Source organism: Neoarius graeffei, chromosome 23 (assembly GCF_027579695.1).
Source record: "Neoarius graeffei isolate fNeoGra1 chromosome 23, fNeoGra1.pri, whole genome shotgun sequence".
Classification (NCBI taxonomy): domain Eukaryota; kingdom Metazoa; phylum Chordata; class Actinopteri; order Siluriformes; family Ariidae; genus Neoarius; species Neoarius graeffei.
Window position 1 is genome coordinate 7769948 of NC_083591.1, and position 20231 is coordinate 7790178.

General features: G+C 41.6%; 1 protein-coding gene across 7 annotated transcripts in view; it reads right to left on the reverse strand.

Moving 5' to 3' along the window:
• bbs9 (Bardet-Biedl syndrome 9) overlaps positions 1-20231 on the reverse strand; it is a 253915-nt gene that overhangs the window by 227883 nt on the left and 5801 nt on the right. For all 7 annotated transcript variants that reach the window (XM_060905683.1, XM_060905684.1, XM_060905681.1 and 4 more), the window contains 6 exons: positions 17991-18055; positions 14563-14676; positions 12936-13110; positions 7829-7913; positions 5402-5585; positions 36-165 (listed from right to left, as the gene is read on the reverse strand). In XM_060905683.1, coding sequence (XP_060761666.1) covers positions 36-165; positions 5402-5585; positions 7829-7913; positions 12936-13110; positions 14563-14676; positions 17991-18055 — 753 coding nt within the window. The remainder of the gene's footprint in view (positions 1-35; positions 166-5401; positions 5586-7828; positions 7914-12935; positions 13111-14562; positions 14677-17990; positions 18056-20231) is intronic.

Sequence of the window (20231 nt, forward strand, 5' to 3'; positions counted from 1 at the left end):
CGTGACCTCACCCGGGAGGAAGTGGGGACACTTACGGGAAATTTGCGACTCGCACGGCCACGGGTACACAGTTGAGCTGAGCCGCCCACTTCAGCGTCGTGTCCTGATACACCAGCAGCATGTTGTTATGGTTGGCCAGCAGGACGTTGGTTGTACCCTCGGAAACTGTGGGCAGAGGGAGACGAGATGGTCAGTGCCATGCCATTCCATGACAGACACGCAAAGGTTCTTTTGTGTGTGTGTGTGTGTGTGTGTGTGTGTGTGTGTGTGTGTGTGTGTGTGTGTGTGTGAGAGAGAGAGAGAGAGAGAGGGATTGAGGCCGCACACGGAGTGGAATGTCAGGGAGGTCAGGTTAATGACAGGCTTCTGCTCGAACCCACAAAGCCACTTCAAAACAGCCTGTGCTCATCTGTTTCTCACTTTCCCAAAAAGCCCTGGGATTAAGAACAACGCCTACGATGTGATGGCTATTTAGGCCTCCTCTCCGTCACACGCTCTTACACACACACTTTTCACAGAGATGCGCGTTTTACACTCGCTAGATCTTCACCTTTGTTTACATGCACGATTTTCACCAGTGTAATAAATTAACTGATTGTATATCCCAAATAAACCTCTTATATGAATCTTAAACTGGGTCGTCCGTCTTAAATGTCACTTTCAGTACACGTTTTATGCGTTCCAATCCCAAGTCCATGCATGTTCAAGCGTGAATTTTAAAGGAGAACTGAAGTCATTTTTAAACTTGTTTTATTTCTTAACGCGTTATTCAATTACGTTTGTGGTTTTAGGAACCTTGTATCGTGACTCGTATCGACAACTAATCGGAATTAAATATTCTACTTAATCGGCCTGTTCAGTTTTTAGCCATGTTGAATTTAGTTTGTTTGGTCCACGGCAGGCGTCGCTTATCCACACGATCTTCACGAGACTTCGAAACATGAAGTGTCAGCCAGGTGTCAGTGCCGCCAGTTTGAAAACTTTTCCAAACGAAATTACACAAAAACGAGTTTAAATGATGATTACTGCTTACTTTTTTTCTTTCTTTCTTGATTTGGTTGGTCCTTCCTTCCTTCCATCTATCCTTCCTTCTTTCCTTCCTTTCTTGATTTGATCCTTTATTTATTTATTTATTTATTTGATCCCTCCTTTCTTTCTTTCTTGATTTGGTCGGTCCTTATTTCTTTTTCCTTCTTGATTTGATTTTCTTTCTTTCTTGATTTGGTTGGTCCTTCCATCCATACTTCTTTCCTTGATTTGATCCTTTCTTTCTTTATTTAATCCCTCCTTTCTTTCTTGGTTGGTCCTTCCTTCCTTGATTTGATCCTCTTTTTTTTTCTTGATTTGGTCCCTTCCTTTCTTTCTTTGATTTGGTTGGTCCTTCCTTCTTTCCTTCCTTTCTTGATTTGATCCTTTCTTTCTTTTCTTTCTTGATTTGGTTGGTCCTTCCTTCTTTCTTTCTTGATTTCGTTGGTTCTTCCTTCTTTCCTTCCTTTCTTTTTTCCTTTGGTCAGTCCTTCCTTCCATCCTTCCTCTCTTGATTTGGTTCTTTCCTGATTGCTATCAAAACAAAACTTCCTGCTTGATCACATCAGCATTCGAAGGAGGGCGCACGCGTCTTTTGACAACGTCGGCAGATGTCGGTCACTTTGATTTCCGCTGTACGTTTTACTTCCGTCCTACGATGTCTCGCACAGGTCTCAATGAATCTCATTTACGGCCGTTGCTTTGACATATGGACTGATATATTACAGAGCACATTTCAAACACTCATAACTCGACAAAATAGCGATCAAAAATGCATTCCTATATCTAATAAAATGAGAAACAGAATTTTGATTATTTAAAAAAAAACAAAAAAAAACCTCTTCCCTTCAGTTCTCCTTTAAATTGTTTCAGTCCCAAGAAAATTGCATCCAAGTGTAATTATTGAATGATCAGCATGAATATTTGCATAAAATTCAGTATGCTGTCGAAAACAACACAAACTGAACACGGAATATCATCCAGATTAGTCTCAGTTTAGTCGATTATGACTGAAGAGTCACCCAAGTATGAAGAGTAATGATAGCTCATAATGAACTGGGTCTAATTTAAAAAAATCATTCAAATTTTGTTAACTTGTCGAAAGAAACGAGTTTAATGCTGATCTCAAATAAAACAGCGTGAATAATTCTGGGAAACTCTGCCCTGATGGATAGTGGATGGACGACTAAAAGAAAAATGGGTTACAGAGGCAGAAAAAGAAAGACAGAGGAAGGTAAAGGGGGTAGTAAAAAGGTAAGCAAATATATATATCTTCTTTTTTTTTTTTTAAATCATAGCCTGTTCAATTTTCTAAAGCACTCCGGCCAAAACAATGACAATTCAAATGGCTTGGAACTTTTATATAAAACAACCGTGCTATATTACAAAGGCAGGAAATGATTTTCCACACCAGGTTCATTCATCCGTTCATCCTGTCAGAGCTGCCAGAGCTGAGTTACAGCCCTCCCTCCTCCTCCTCCTCAGTGCGACTACTTACAATCCAAACCCTTCTCTAATGAGAAAAAGAACTCCTCGACCCATGAATCTTCACTCTGTTGAGTCTGGGTCCTCGTAATGTCGTCTACGGGAGGTTTTTCCTTGACGCTGTCCAATAGAGAGTGCAAAAAAATAAAATAAATAAATTTTTAAATCAAAAGATCGAGTCTGTCCACTTTACAGACTAAACCCAATTATTCTGTCGACATTCACTGGATATGAGCAATCGTGCGCTCTGATTGGCTACTCTACAACGAGGATATCGGCTCATGTACCGTGAGTAGAGAAAAACAAAATGGCGGAGCACGCTGCTGAACCAACCGAGGACGAAAGAAAAAAAAAAAACTACTTGAAAACATCCCCCCCCCCAAAAAAAAAAATTATATATATGGAACGAAAGTATTTGACGGTAAGAACATACTTTTTTTTTCCTCTCTTTTTCAAAAATCATATTTTTCACAAATAGCTCCCGTCATTTTTTCAGTTTGTTTACATTCTTCATCTTTAAAGCATTAAAATTTGTTGAAAAAAAATGTTTTTTGTTCAAAAGCTCAAAGTAGTTTGAAAAGTAAATCACTGAAATGTCCAAGGAAGAATTAAATAAATGTCTAAAGCTATTCTATACCTCAGCACAACAGCAAGACGGTATTTTGTACAAAAAAAAAAAAAAACAGCACTTAAGTCAATTTGATAGGTTTTAAGAAGTCCGTCTAAGTGGAAATGATTTGCTCAGACGTTTTGTACAAAAGGTTTTATTTATCGAATTTGCAAAAAAAAACCAAAAATAAAAAATGCTCCCTTTCTCAAAATCCAGTGAACGTGGATAGAATAAAAATTATTCCCATCAATTTCGTCGTACGTGGCTTATAGCGCTATCAGCTCGTGTGACTCGAATTCGTGGAATAACTTAAAGTGCTGATGACACGTTTTTGACATCTTTGGCGATGTTTTATAACATAAAAAGTAATTCCCGATGATCCATATATTAATTCACGAAGGCGCCTATTTTACAAGTTATGATAAAAAACGCGGCTATTTGGGCAAATTTGACGGGGCTGCAGCACCCAGGAGACAAAAGAGGAGGAGGAGCTATATGACGTCAGCGAAACAACCTTCCTCCTAACTTACCAGTTTGTTGTTGATGCGACAGGTGTTCAGTTTATCATTATTAGTATTTTTATTATGCATTATATATATATATATATATGTTTGTTATTATGCCTTCGCGTTCTGTTGCCGGCTTTTGCTCCAAAACCCACAAGGATGGGGTAAGTTTATTCAAGTTTCCCAGAGATCCCGAGCTGCATGCGAAGTGGGTGAAGCAAGTCAGGCGCACTCGTGACAAGTGGGACCCCTCACCAACATCCGTCCTGTGCTCTGAACACTTCGATTTGGATTGTTTTGACACCCTTCCCAGCTTAAAAGAATCTCTTGGGTGTTCAGTTCAGCACAAACGTGTGTTACTACCATCAGCAGTGCCTACACAGTGTTGCCAGATTGGGCGGTTTCAAGTGCATTTTGATGGGTTTTGAACATATTTTGGGCTGGAAAACGTCAGCAGTATCTGTTGCCAGATACTACTGAAGTTTTCCAGCCCAAAATATATGTTCAAAACCCACCAAAATGCACTTGAAACCTCCCAATCTGGCAACACTGCCAGTATTCCGGAGGGGGTCTACTAGTAGCTATGCCGGATCCAAAGACAGTCCTCCTGTCAGAACACGTGTTGTGAAACGACCTAAGATAAAGGTACGTAGAGCTACATGATAATCATAAATGTAATCATAAAGTCGGCGTGATATCAGTCATGTATTTGCTTGTGAAAGCTTGCGGCTTTCATGTAACTGCCGCCTAGCAACGAGAGGCAAAGGGTAAAGAGGGTAGGCTATCATAGATTCTATTCGGAAGAGATCAACACAATTCTAGACTCCCAGAAGAGGAAGAGCTAGCACTAGAGAGTTCACCGGCGTTTTCATGCGCCATTTCCATTGAGTAGAACCAGAGTAGAACAGCCAGTGAACCGCAGCGTGTTCTTCCGCTGACGTCACAACATGGCCGCGAGCCACGGACCCAGTTTTCTTGCGCTGTCCAATTAAAAGTTGGATATTTGCATAACAACAGCTTCTTTTCACGTAATTATAACAGAAATCTAACATGTTTGCCATGTTGTATAGTTTATTTAAGAAATTGCATCGAGTCATGTTCGTGTCATCAGCACTTTAATCGTCCATCATGGCGATGATGAGGTTAAACCTATAACGTGACCTGTAGTTTAAGGATAAAGCGGTGCATCTTGGTCTTGGGGTCTGGTTTGGAGTGTTTACTCACTCAGCTGTCTGAAATTGTTAAAAATGAGGCGCTCGAATCACTGAACCCAGCGTTTCTCCTCTGATATTTCTACCTTTGCAGCCCAGCAGGGACACAGAGCAGGTCTGTGTTCGGCGCTGTTTCGGTCCCAAACCCAACAGGCGCACAGGAATCTGCATGTTTTATCTGATAAACCCGAGATGTTGCGCAAATAAAGGCATCCTGGCACATCAGGAAGCTCACGGCTGTACGTGGGGACTTTGCTGACCGTGCTGTCACGAGCAATAAGTACCGAGTGCACTGGATTTCCTCTGAAGGAACAGTAAAGAAGAACTGGCTCATTGAGTCGCAAACGTACAAGCACCTTGCCATGAAATGGAGCCAAAGTCGACGGTGTGACAAAAGTACATTTTGAAATATCCAGATTCGTTTTCCAGAACATTCAGTCTTTGGCGGTCGCTAAAGTGGGAGGAGAATTTCTGTCCGATTTTGAGCGGAAGGCAAAAGGGATCGGGATTGACGTTAACAGGGGAAAGCTGGCACGCGTGGATGGACTGGATCAGACCGTTACCTGAGGCGTAGGGAAGGAAGCAGCTGGGGTTGTACTCGAGTTTCTTCATGAAGCGGATTTGGCCGTTGTCTCGCAGATAGAACAGGTTCCTTTCCCCGAGTATGAAGATGGAGGAGGCTGACGGCGCGGCGGAGGGGACGCAGATATCCAGCGCCTGCTCTCCTAACACTAGTGTCCACTCAGCCTGAAACACACCCACACACATTTTGTTCAAACTCTTTGATATTAAAATGCTCACAAAGCTAACATGGTAATTTTGAGCGTCACTGTGGACACAACTCTCTCTCTCTCTCTCTCATTTTATTTCATTTATTCATCAATGTTTCCAACTTTGCTGTCTTGATATTGTTTGTTTAATAATGACGCGTCCAACGTGTACAGTTTTGGTCAGAAGTTTACATACAGTAACATGAATGTCATCTTGGATATGAACATCATGGCAACATTTAGGCTTTCGGTAATTTCTCTGAATGGTTCTTTTTCTGTAGCAGAATGATTGTACAGCATACATCTTTAATTTAAAAAAAAAAATCACTAGAATTTGGTGCGAAAGTTACGTTTCTTTGGGTTTTCTGAAATCAACACGGTCAAAAATTTACATACGCGAATTCAGAGGTGCTGAAACTTCCAAAATGTCTCTCATCTTGCCAAGGCCGAGGTCTCTTAACTTCCTGTTAGCGATCATGATTGACTACAGCTGGTAGCTTCTCTGTGCCTTCATAAAAAGGGTTTGTTTAAAGCACTCATTGGATTGACCAACACGCAGGAAAATGGGAAAGTCCAAGGAGCTCAGTGCAGATCTGAGAAAGAAGATCGCAGATGTACACAACTCCGGAATGTCTCTTGGAGCCGTTTCTAAACAACTGCAAATTCCAAGATCAGTTCAAACAATTGTATGCAAGTTATTGGAGTCACTTTGTCAAGCCATTTTGATTCAAGAAAACCCACACTGTCACCCTCCGCTGGAAGGAAATTGGTTTGGATGGTCAGGAACAACCTGGGAACCACCATGGCACAACCCTGCCATGAACCGGAAGCTGATTGATCACTGTCTACAGTTCAGATCACCATGGACTAAGAGGCTGCTGTCCAAGAAATAACCCCCTGCTCCAAAATTGACACCTTCAAGCTTTAGTAAAGTTTGAAGCTGACCACAGGGACAAAGAAAAAGCCTTCTGTTGGAAAGCTGTATGGTCAGATGAGACAAAGATTGAGTTGTTTGGCCACAATGACCACCATGTACAGAGGGACACTGTACCGGCTGGTGGTGATGGTAGGAGCATCATGCTCTGGGGCTGGTTTGCTGCCAGTGGAACTGGTTCATTGCACAAAGTGGATGGAATAATGAAGGAGGACTACGTCAGAATTCTTCAGCATAAACCATCAGAAACTTGAACACGACTCGGGACTTACAACAGGACAATGAACCCAAACACACATCAGAGCTGGTTGTGGAGGATAAAGCAGGCGAACATTAAGCTTAAAACAAGTCCTGAATTCAGCCCTGTTCAAAATATATGGACCGTGCTTATAAGTCCATGCCAAGGGAAAAAAACAAACAAATTTGACTGAACTCTACCAATTCTACCACGAAGACTCGTGAAATACCCAACCAGAATTCTCCCAGAAGCTTCTTCATGGTAAACAAAAAACGTTTGGTCAAGATGAATCTCGCACAGAGACATTAGGTGTGCTGTATGTATAATTTTGACCCCGTGTTGATTTCAGAAAACCCAAAGAAAAGTAAAACTTGTGCACCAAATTCTAGTGTTTATTTATTTTATTTAAAGCTGTATGCCGTACAATCATTCCACCACAGAAAAAGAACAGTTCAAAGTAATCACTGAAAGCCCAAATGTTGCCATGACGTCCATATCCAAGATGGCATTCATGTCACTGTATCTAAACTTCTGACCACAACTGTAGGTGATGTGATATGACCTGACGTAAACTGAAACCACCCTAAAGTTGATTATTTTCTGATAACGGTACATCCCAAAGCGTTTTATTCCTTTGCCAATGATTTGCTAAGAAGCTACCAGTCATATTTTTTTCTGTTTATAGTCATGTTTAATCTAAAACTGGCCCCTCCTCCTCTCCGCTCCTGCCCAGCCTGCTCAAGACTGGTCTGTCCTGGTTCCCCGTCGGTGGAATGACCTTCCCGTTGAGGTTAGACCTGCTGAAGACTCGCCTCGCCTCTTCAGGCTGCACCTCTCGCCCGTTTCCCTGCCCGCTGCGCAACCCAGGCTGGTCAACAGTACTGTCTAACCTGGGGTTAGCCGTTTGAGTTCTCTCCCTGACTTTTGCACTCGTCGTGCGTCGCTCTGGATAAGAGCGTCTGCTAAATGCCACGTAATGTAACGTAAAACTCGTTATATAATAACCAAATCGCTCTCTCGCCACAACCTCGATTATCTCTCGACTAACCGTGAGCCTCTTCCCAGAGCTCTTGCTTTGCTGTTCCGAGTTCTGCCTGGTGTCTGCGTCCGTGGCGACCGCTAGCGTCTCATACCTGCACAGGAACAGGAAAGAGCGATATGGCATCAATAAAGCCACACAGAATAAATCAAACAGCATATATCCTATTAATGCTATTACAGGCATGAAGTCATGAGAACTTGCGTCTTCGTTCAAGGACATCGGAAATTTAAATGGCCTGTTGCAAAAGAACTTCCCGTTTCAGGACGCTGGGTAGTTTCCAGACTTATTAGATGCTCCTAATAAAGGAAACTGCTGCAGCTGAGATTTGCGAATGCTTTCCTCGGTGTAAAACCGTCTAGCCTCCAATAGCCAAGGATAAGAAACGGTGGTGGTGGGGATGATTATTCTGCCTCATGCGCATGAAGTGCGAGTGCCTACGCAACGTGCGGATGCATGTACGAGTGTGAGGGATATGTGAAGTACATGGGCGAGTGGGTGGTTGATAAAGTGGAATAATTTGATAATTAATAATTTTAGCCTGCCACCAGGCAGGGGCGCAGATACATTTTTTGAACTGGGGGGGACAAAGCTGCCAGCAAACCAACCCCACCCCCAACATGTGTTGTGCGAGGAATATGCTCTGATGCCCTCAGGGCAGCGACATTACTCAGCTAAGACAAAAAAACCATCACTCCATCCCTGCAACCGTTAGCTTAGGCCTACTAATAAATAAAGAGTAGGAATAGAGCACACCTGTGATGTCAGTTGGGCTACGTGTGTGTGTGTAAAGTGTAAACCAGTGCATCCTGACTTTCTAACTATGCCTGTGTGTTGCGTGAGCGGCAGTCAGTCAACAACTCTTCGCAAAGTTTCCTTATGAAACAATATGCTCGCTGAAATTATGGCAGGGAACGCCAGATTAAACATTAAAACTGCCTTCTGAGCACTGTATCTACAGGCTACCAGAAAGGCTTCTCTACTCCGTACGATTTTACTTTCACTACGACATTACTTTGAACAGACTATCAAAAAATTGCAAGGTGATATGATAAAGTAAGGCACAGTTTACTTACAGTCGTTGTTTTTTGAAAAAACGATGCAATCGTTTTCTGCTTTTTCGGTTTGGCACCCTTCATCATGCCGTGTTGGGGTCCTGAACTACGAGCTGTCCCCGATATGCCTGTCAAAACTTGTTGTGGGTAACCATAGCAACCAAGCTCGAGCTCGCAATCTGTGCAGCTCAACCAACCGAATATCAGTCTTTGTTTTGTTTTATGTGAGTTGTTGCAACTATGTATGTACTGCTGTGCACCTCAATAAACCGAATGGTAATTAGTCTTTTGATTTTTCCGTGAGGTTTGCCTTATGCAAAGAAAGACAGCATAGACGTTTTTTCCTCCCTATAAGTGGGGGGGACCGAACGAGGTGAATTTAAATCTGGGTGGGACGAATCCCACCCGTCCCACCCTCTATCTGCGCCCGTGCCACCAGGCTCTCAAGATGATGGAGGAATTGGGGCGTACTCTCTGACCTATTTTTAAGATCATCTTCACGTGCTGCTTTCAGAAAGCGTTTCCCTTTTTTTGGTCATGGACACCAACATGTTTGGTGTAAAAACAGGAACAACACACGGAAGATTCCAGAAGCATTAACTAAGCTGGGGGGTTTTGGGCTTTGTGACAACAATCCTCATGCTTGTGCGTCAATCTTCGAGCAAATTTCAATTGTTCCAGACTTTGTAGAATAGTATTTTTACCTGCTTATGTCTTATATCGATCGTGCAGGTCAACAACAATTTCTTGTTTGTGCTTCGGGTTTTCTGCGTGTGTATATAATTTATTTTTTTTAAATATTGTCCACTTTCACTGGATATGAGCAATCGCACGCTTCGATCGGCTCCTCTACTACTAGGCGATCAGCTCGTATACCATGAGTAGAGAAAAACAAAATGGCGGAGCGTGTTGCTGAACCAACCGAGGATGAAATAAAAACTCTACTCGAAAAAAAATAAAATTAAAATTAAAAAAAGCAACAAACTATTTTTTGTTTTTTCAAGAATTATCATCACATTTTTCACAAATTATTACTGGTTGGTTTACATTCTAAGCGGAAATTATTTTGTCGGACGTTTTGCACAATTTATCGAATTTGCAAAAAATAAAAATGCTCCGTTTCGCAAAATCCAGTGAATGTGGAGATTTTATATATACACATACATTATATATAAATAATTTTTTTTTGCATTTAATATTAAATGGGTGCCAATAGTTTTGCCACACCCATTACAAAGGAAATGCACCTATTTTAAAGTTATTTCAAAAACGATAAGGTAAGTAGTATCTCAAGTTGCTAAAAAGAATGAAAGAAATGTCATCTACTGGGTTTTTTTTTAAAATAAAAAGTACCAATACTTATGGACTTGAGTGTACGATTCTAAACAGCAAGTTTAGAGAAAGTGATAACCCTGATGTAGAGCGCCCACACACACAGCTGAGAGATTCCATCTGTGTGTTGCTAAGTTGAACAGGTCTTAGCCTCAATTCTGAAAGACCGTGTGCGCCCGCGCATTGTATTCACTCATCGTCCAACATGCACGAAGTCTCGCCAGAGGAAACAACAAAAGTCATTTATATGAAAGAAGATCCCGCTCGGACCTGGCTCGAAAAGCACATATATCACACTCCTTCCTCAGAATCCTCCTGACACGCAGGAAAACGACTGGACCGGCTGAATAAACGAAAACCTGGGCGGCCTGAAATTCACACCGTCACACAGCGAGAGTCCGGTGGAGGGCACTGCGTTTACCGCTACTGCCATCGAGACCTCAATCGCCCACGAGTTTCATTCCATGAGTCAGCAATGAGATTTTCAGCTATCGCTACAACCTCAAACCTTGAAAAACTTTTCCTTTAATTCCATGTGGTTATATACAGCCTGATCGGTTCCACCATGCTTTCGTTTCAAGAGAACCTGTCTGAAAGCATTGCCCGCATTTTTCTTCAACCTCCAAATACGAACTATATGGAACAATAAATGGTGGCGACCTGTAAGTGGAAATTTCATTAGGACGTGAGAAACGGTCCTCGGCTTGCCGCTAACTGGACTCAGCTGTGGAAACAGCAACAGAGCCACGCAACGCCTACTCCACCAGCTGCGCCGTCCAACGGCTACTATTTTTTTTTTTTTTTACTATTTCTACCCAGAATTCCCCATCCCTCTTCCTTCACATGCCAGAGACGGAGGATGTGGTCAGCAGGATGACAAGTGAGAATAAGAATGGCCTTCTCTGCTCATATAGAAGTCTGCATATGAAGGCAAAGCAAATTTTAGCTGGCCCATACAAGCGCTTATCCGCTCCCCCTTTCATGCCAAAGAAAACGACAGAACAGTGCTACGAAAGCTTGGGCTACATTCAGTGCGATGGCGGTAGTTCGTTTAAGTGACCCCCCTCAGTGACTTATTACTAATTGCAGAGACAGTTCCCCTGGGGCAGCCTTGGGGTAAGTGCCTTGCTAATGGCACTGGGAGAAATCCGCAAGAACTGAACCCTTGACCTTTTAGACCATGGCCAAGTGCTCGAGCCTCACGCCTCCCTCTTGTTTTTAAAAAAAAAAACTTTTACAAAAAATTTTACAATTTTCATTCAGCATTTAGCAGATTAGAGTTGCTCTTTGAAACTTAAACACTGCTATAGTGGCTAGATTACAACAATGTTTTTGGGCCACATTTTAAATAAAATTAAAAAAAAGCAAAACTTTGAGAATGTCATATTTTGTTAAGTCAAAATCCACTCATGAAGCGCACAACGTTTTGATAAAATGGACTCGTTAACATGATCTTTGAAATTGCAATGCGCCTAACAACCAGCAGAGGGCTCCAAAATTTACAAACTACTGTACTGCTTAATGGTGCGCAAATCAGACTCAACCTGTTAGCGAAACCACAAGGCAATTAAAGGAGAACTGAAGTCATTTTTAAACTTGCTTTATTTCTTAATTAACGTGTTATTCAATTACGTTTTCGGTTTTAGTAACCTTATATCGTGACTCGTATTGGCAACTAAACATTCTACTTATCGGCCTATCCGGTTTTTAGCCATGTTGAATTTAGTTCGTTTGATTCACTGCAGGCGTCGCTTATCCGCGCGATCTTCACGAGACTTGTGCGAGACTTCGAAACGTCAAGTGTCAGCCAGGTGTCAGCGCCGCCATTTTGAAAACTGTTTTCCAAACGAAATATTGCACAAAAACGAGTTTAAATGACGATTACTGCCTACTTTTTTTCAAACTTTCCTGATCGCTATCAAAAAACAAAACTTCCGGCTTGATGACATCAGCATTCCAAAGAGGGCGGGCGCGTCTTTTGACGACGTTGGCAGATGTTGGTCACTTTGATTTCCGCTGTACGGTTTACTTCCGTCCTACGATGTCTCGCACAGGTCTCGACGAATCTCGTTTATGGCCGTTGCTTTGACATATGGACTGATATATTATGTAGCATATTTCAAACACTCATAACTTGCTATAGCAGCGACAAAATAGCGATCAAAAACACATTCCTATATTTAATAAAATGAGATAAATAGGATTTTGATAAAAAAATTTGCCTTCAGTTCTCCTTTAAGAGCATGTGTGATGACCAGTCTAGTGTTTCGGTTGCCCAGCAACTTGATTGACCAGGCTAAATATTGGTAGCTAACGTGATGTAATAATGTATAGGGACTTATTTAGCTAGTTACGTCTATTAGCGGAGCTCCTCGCGGCATGAAGCTCCATACTTAAGCGAATATGGTGATGCATCAACCTGATTTTTGATGGCTTTTGTGACCGTACGATGTCTGTATGGACAAACGACGTACGTAGATCACCACAGGGAACCCGATTGATTTCTTTCAACTTGTTTATCCGCAAGGTGACTTTTTGCAACAGGCACGGACGTGTAAGTTCCTTGTCCTGGTCACCTACTTGTTTTTTCACCCCACCTGAATACAAATGCAATTTTCAATGAAATTCAAACACCTCGCTGCCTTTAATTTTCATTCGAATCAGTATTTTTCATGAAAATGGTTTGTGGATTCAGAGGGAACAAGAGCCTATTTCGTTGTGAATCTGACCTGTAGCACTCCACCTGGCGAGAGGAGGAGACGGTGATGAAAGCGTCGGTTCGGGCGCAGTAACACAGCGGCCCTGGGAGTAAAAATCCGGGGAGGAAGCGTCCGAACGCGTAGCTCTCCTGCTCAAAGAACATCAGCATGCCGTCCATGGACTGGATGCAAATGAAGTGATGTCCTGTGGAAATAATAATAATAATAAAAAAAAACAATTGGCTGCAGTGTGATGGATGAAGAGTCGCATTAGAGAAGCGCCATTTCATTATTTGATCGTCGATGGTTTCCTCGTGCGCATGACTTTTTTTTTTTTGTCGTCTGCACACTAGACTCCGATTCTGAGTTGCACGGTCCGTGACTCGCGCTCAGATCTGTGCTTAGTTTACGACACAAAAAAACTGAAGCTGTAAAAATATACAGACGGGACTAATTAGGTCTCGCTGCGCCACTAAAAAAGATCGCCGGTTCGTCAACGAGGGGTCAACGAGAACCACCAACAACGACGCTGCTCCTTCGATGCAGATGGAAACCTAATAACTGCGTGTGCGCGAGTTAATGATTTTTGGAAGGTTCAGCGCAGAGTAACATGTGCTAGTCGTGTAATTAGTGGACCAGACAGGGTTCGGGTCAGCAGCAGGCCACCATACCCACGCGGTACATTCCTTTCAGAAACTACTGTCTCCTTCCTGGCTTGTGGACCGCCTCCTGCTCCGGGGACGTCATTAATATCACTGTATGTATGATTAATTAGGCCACTTTGTTTTCCACAGGAGGTTCTGGACTAGAATTCGGGGGTAGTGCTTACTTCGGCAATTCTCTCATATACACGGAAACTCGAACCGCATTTACAGTACCACGACTCCACATTTCCCCAAAAGTGCACTGCAGTTATTTTTTTTTTTTAAGGGATAAAACGTGCATGAGCTGAAAAGACAGACTCTGCTGCCACCGTGTGGTGAATCATGATTTTGCATGAAGAAAGAAATAATCAGATTAAGTATTAAGATGGACGCGACTCTATTTATAGGAGCTTCGTTATAATCCGTTCTTTATCTAGTCTGAGGACAATGAAGGAGTCAGCAGTAAATAAGACCTTCATAAGAACAAACGCCTCATTACTACGGACGGTTGTTTTACTAGCCGGTCATACATTTCCCAGACACACGTATCCATATATTAAAAAAAAAAAAAAAACTATATAAAAGGAATGACACCCTAGGGAGCATACTGTGATAGGAAAAGAATCAACAACCCAATGTGAAGTAGAGCTCCTGTTACAACCAACCAACAGACGATTATTTTCCATCCTCAAGTAGAGCAAAAGATCCTGGTAGAACAATTTTTGAATTTAGCAAAGAGCTACATGTTGTGATTTTTATCCATTTATAGTCGCATTTCATACAGCGAAACGACCAGAGGATGTGCTCATTGATAAGTTCATCTCGGTTACTGCTGCTCCCAAAATACCGCACGGCATAAATCAACCAGACTTTATCGCAAACAGTGAACAAGTTAGCTCAATTAACAAAAACATAAAAGCGTGAAACCTGTCATGGACATTTTTCCACGCAAGAAAGTCTTGAACCCTTGGCACTCGAGCATGCAAGAATAGAGTCACTGGCAAAACGCTCACCAGTGACCCCTCCGAAGGGGCCGTAGGTCATGTTGCAGGCCGTCCTCTGCAGGTTGTGCTCGTAAACCAGTCGGAGCTGGTACTGATCCCCGTGTTCCACGTTTCCAGCAGTACCTGAAATCACCAGACAGGAAGGTGTTGATGACTCTTCTCGAACACCAAAACTGACTGCAGTGCTGCCACAGGTTTATGATAATACACTCATTTCTATAGCAACCCCATCCACAAGAACTTCTAGGCAGACCACCACATGGGCCGAATTGATGCATTATTATTTAACGAAGAAAAATTAGTTGATCTCGTGAAGTTTTCTGGAAGGAGGCGTTTAGTTTAAGATTTATGAAATACGGAAGGAGCCTCCAGTGTCAGCGCTTTGTAACAGTCATTAAAATGAACATCCATTGTGGTTTCTTGAAAACATGACAAGCTGAATTTTTTTGTACCATTAATGGCAAAAGAGAGAAGAGAGGGAAAAAAATAAATTAACCAACGATTTTATGTAAGTGATAACAGGAACTAATTTGACTCAAGGATGTTCTCTGACATTAAATTTAACAATAAACTGATTAAAAGTATTTATTAAAGACTACCAAATCAAAGATGATAATTGCTGGTAAATGTACAACAACGTATTCGGGCCATTGTAGGTTAACAAAAAAAAAATCTAGGGAGACCCAAAAAAAACCAAAAAAACCCCCCTGAAATTCTCAGACAATAAAGTCATGAATTTGTGAGGAGAAAAAAAAATTATCTGAGACAATAAAACCATGAATTTGCGAGGGGGGGGATCGGAAATTCTCGAGACGATAGAGTCATGAATTTGTGAGGGGGAGAAAAAAAATTGGAAATTCTCAGACTATAAAGTCATACATTTCTAAGGTGAAAAAAAAATCAGAAATTCTCAGAGATGATAAAGTAATAAATTTGTGAGGTGAAAAAAAAAAATCAGAAATTTGAGTCTATAAAGTCATGAATTTGTGAGGCAGGGGGGGAATCAGAAATTCTCTGAGACTATAAAGTCATAAATTGTGAGGCGAAAAAAAAAAAAATGAGAAATTCTCCGAGACGATAAAGTCATGAATTTGTGAGGGGGAAAAAAACGGAAATTCTCTGAGACGATAAAGCCAGGGTTTTTTCTAGAAAAATTTAGTATGAGGGCGCTCACCATGGCGAGGGAGCGAAGCGGGGGGGGATGGTGCCGGTTGTCCCCCCCGCCGTGCAAAGCCTTTGAAAAATGCTCATAATGGGACATTCTGAGGCCATCTGAGAGGGAAATTGTAACAAATTGTCAACATTGAAAAGAAAGAAGTAATCTTCTTCTGCCCCGGACAGTCTTTGGCTTTCTTCCGTTTCGTGCCGCGGGATGACATCTTTAAATGCCCAAGTGTCAACAAAAACCACTCGCGAACTACTTCTGTGAAAAGCTCCCGCGCCGGTGGGTGAAAGGTCATTCAGTCACAAGAAATCTCGCTCTACAAGTCAGCTGACCTTGTATGTAACCCATGTCAAATCTCATGAGAGCAGCCGCGACAACTAAACAACATGGCGCCTCAGTCTGGAAAACGCCAATTCGGATTGTTTTTCACCGCCTGGCAGTGTATCTACTATGATTGGAATATTTTTGGAGCAATTATAACGTATTTGATGATCAGATACATTGTCATGTTGTGTTGCTAGGATGTTTTCACGGAGTCAGTAAGGGGGCGCACGCCGAGAGTAAGAGGGCGCAGCGCCCCTGTTCCCCCGTTTAGACGAAAGCCTGAAAGCCATGAATTTGAGAGGGGGAGAAAAAAATAGGAAATTCTCTGAGACTATAAAGTCATACATTTGTAAGGTGAAGAAAAAAAAAAAATCAGAAATTCTCCAAGATGATAAAGTAATAAATTTGTGAGGTGAAAAAAAAAAAATCGGAAATTTGAGACTATAAAGTCATGAATTTGTGAGTGGGGAATCAGACAGACAGACATTCTCTGAGTCTATAAAGTCATGAATTTGCAAGGAAAAAAAAAACAAAACTCTGAAATTCCAAGATTAAAAAGTCACAAATATACAAGGAAAAAAAAACAAACTGAAACGATCTCATGTTTCCCAGCTTCCTGGCTGCAGTGCATTCTGAGAACACTCTTACTAAAGTTTTCTTCTCATTAATTTGTGACTTTTTAATCTCAGAGAATATCTGCGGGTTCTTTTCTCGTAAATTTCCAACTTTACTCTCTGAAGTTCTGAGGTATCTTTCTCTGAATATTACTCCCTCCCTCAGCTCATACAAAATTTGTCTTTTTTTTTTTTTTTTAAATCTACAATTGCCCAAATATGCCACTGTACAAATGACCATAGTGTCGAAAGAAGAGGAATAACACTTCATTATGTTCTGTTATTGGAGAGAAGAAAAAAAAAAAACTACGAAAAAACCCTGTTGCTGATTATTTCCCGATAACAGCCACGCCCCCACGTGTTTCATTACTTCTTGTTAGTTTTTTCTTTTTTATCAGACATCTAATTTTTTAGGTTTGTTTACCTGACATGTTTCGACGTACGACTGTCGTCTTCCTCAGAGTGTCACCGGATGTTATTGGTGACGCATCTTTTATCAGCTGATGTTTCCGAAGGCGTGGCCTTCCTGTCTGGATTGACAGGTCGGTCACGCCTTTTACTGTCAGTTCGTCCCCTGCAAGATGGCACTCCAGGTATGGGAGAGCATGTATGCTCCCTCATCTCGGTTGATGGTCCTCGGACTTCGCTTACGGATCTCCACGGCCTCCCTGATCCAGCGCTGATGTTTATCATCTTCTGTGCGGACGACTCTGGCATTCCCCCAGTCCATAATATGATTTTCCCTTTTGCAATGATCTGTTATGGCTGACTTATAATTTTCCAGTTGTGCCTTTTCTTTTATTGTTCGGGATCATTGCAAAAGGGAAAATCATATTATGGACTGGGGGAATGCCAGAGTCATCCGCACAGAAGATAATAAACATCAGCGCTGGATCAGGGAGGCCGTGGAGATCCGTAAGCGAAGTCCGAGGACCATCAACCGAGATGAGGGAGCATACATGCTCTCCCATACCTGGAGTGCCATCTTGCAGGGGACGAACTGACAGTAGAAGGCGTGACCAACCCGTCAATCCAGACAGGAAGGCCACGCCTTCGGAAACATCAGCTGATAAAAGATGCGTCACCAATAACATCCGGTGACACTCTGAGGGAGACAACAGTCGTATGTCGAAACATGTCAGGTAAACAAACCTAAAAAATTAGATGTCTGATAAAAAAGAAAAAACTAACAATATTCAATATAAGACATAATGAACGTAATCGAAAGATTTCATTACTTCTGTTGTGCGTTTCATCGACACTCCAGTTAGGTACGGTGTTGCCTTCAAGCCTAACATATAAAATGCTTCCTCTTCACAGCACAAGGCACAAACCTGAGATGGCATAGATGGACAGTTTTCTGGGATGCAACACGGCCAAGTGAAGCAGCTCTGAGCACCTGGAGACACAGAACAGAAGGTCACGTTTGGTCATTTGGTCCAAATGTTTCCTAACATCACGTCAGAGTCATCAGAGAATGAATAAATCCCGGCTGGATAAGTCCTTGACACGCTCCACACGCCCACGTTCCAAAATCCAAAAGAAATGCTCCCAATGTGAGAGACAGAACCTTCTCCAGAGGGCTCGATTTGCAGTTTCGCCTACAAAACTGCCATGTCTTTCAATTCAGACATTGTCTGGGGAGCAGAAAAACAAAAAGGGACTTTTATTTCATTAAAAAAAAGTGAGGTTCCAAACCACAGCGTGCATCTCTGCGGCAAAAAAATATAAAAACATTTCACTCCACTCTCCGTCCTGTATACATTGAGGAACCAACGAAAAGAGATTAAATCCGATAATAGGTTTCAGCAGTGTCTTAAAGCACAGAAAGAACCATCCATCAGAGAGACGCACAGAAGAGCTGAAAGACACGCAGAGAAATACAACTGTACGTCATACTAGCATACTGAACGCAGAAACGAGGGAGGATGTTCTGTTTCAAAGGTGAATAAAAATCTTCTCGGTCTTTATTTCAATGCTCTTGGTATCGGATTGGTGAATATACGGCGAACAGATGATACACCACCACATACGTACATAAAGAAATGGATCATGACTAACTTACATCGTCATCAATTTAGAAACCGTTTGAGATTCTGAGGCGAAGAAGCTCAGACAGAAATTTGAAGTATGACCAAGAGATGTAAAACAAACATTATTAATCTATGAAATATGCCGATTTTTTTTTTTTTTTTAAATCAGGCAATTTGGTCCGGATTTTATGGACATTTTTAGATCTCGGATATTGCTTTTTAAGAGAAATGGGCCTGTATAAAACAATAGGCAATTAGCAAGGAACAGTCACCTTGTTCCCCCCCCCCGGAATCCTTGGAATAACAAAGATTCCAAGGAATAACAGCAAAGAGTGTATTTTTGTTACTAAATTGTCAAATTTTTACAAAATTCAGGACAAACAACGTAGCACCTGCAGAATCCAGGTGTTTCTTTTTTCTTTTTTAAAATTTCCGTGCAAAATTAATAAGGCTAATTTGCATAAATTTGCCTAATTTACATACGATTTACGAGGATAAATGGTATTATTCTATCCACTTTCACTGGATATGAGCAACCGCACACTCTGATTGGCTACTCTACTACTAGGCTATCAGCTCATATACCAGAAGTAGAGAAAAACCAAAATGGCGGCGCATTTTGCTGAACCAACCGAGGACGAAATAAAAACTCTACTCGAAGTCTGAAGCTTAATTTTTTCATTAAAATGGGTTTTCACTGATCGACTGTCGATGTAAATATTGTCAAATTTGAATATTTTACTATGCATGTACGCAATTAGTCACACATCCGCTAAGCGGAAATTATTTTGTCAGAAGTTTTTATTGATCGAATTTGCAAAAAATAAAAATAGACGTTTCTCAAAATCCAGTGAATGTGGATAGAATAAAACAGTTATTCCACTCAATCTCGTCGTACACGGCTTGTAGACAACTCGGTGCTACGCGCCTCGTCAGCTATCAGCTCATGTACGACTCGATTTCGTGGAATAACTGTTAATCGACAGGATTTAGTTTTATTTTATTGCTTGAATAATATTCCGAAATTTCTGTGGTCCATGAACATCTTTCAAGTGTTTCAACCAGCTAATTTGCACATACAGACGAATTTGCACACACGCATTAATTAGGTCTAAATAAACGTTTTAAAAAAGCTTATATTCCGTTAGCAAGTTTGGCTGAAAATGCTTTCAGTAGCCAAACCATGACTGCTTCTGGCAGTAATTTCAAATGTGGCTCTGAACACCATGGAGGAAATATGCACATTCAACCTCATTTGCATATAACTGATGATTCTGGTGTTCAGAAGCAGTAAAACACTGGTTCCTCGGCTTCAATTATCGAAATGAAAGCACCATATTGGGCGAGAGAGATCGATCTGTCTTGCTACATATGCTTTTTTGTGCCGATCGTGCGACTTGCCTGGAAAATTTGAGACAAATTCACAAGTCTGAGCTCACTACGGAGGGGTCATTTTGAGAAAAATTTGAAGTGACGGATAGCGTCCACCCTCTGCGACCTTCTGCTGTGTTCATATTTTTACTCTCGGATCCCTCAAGATGC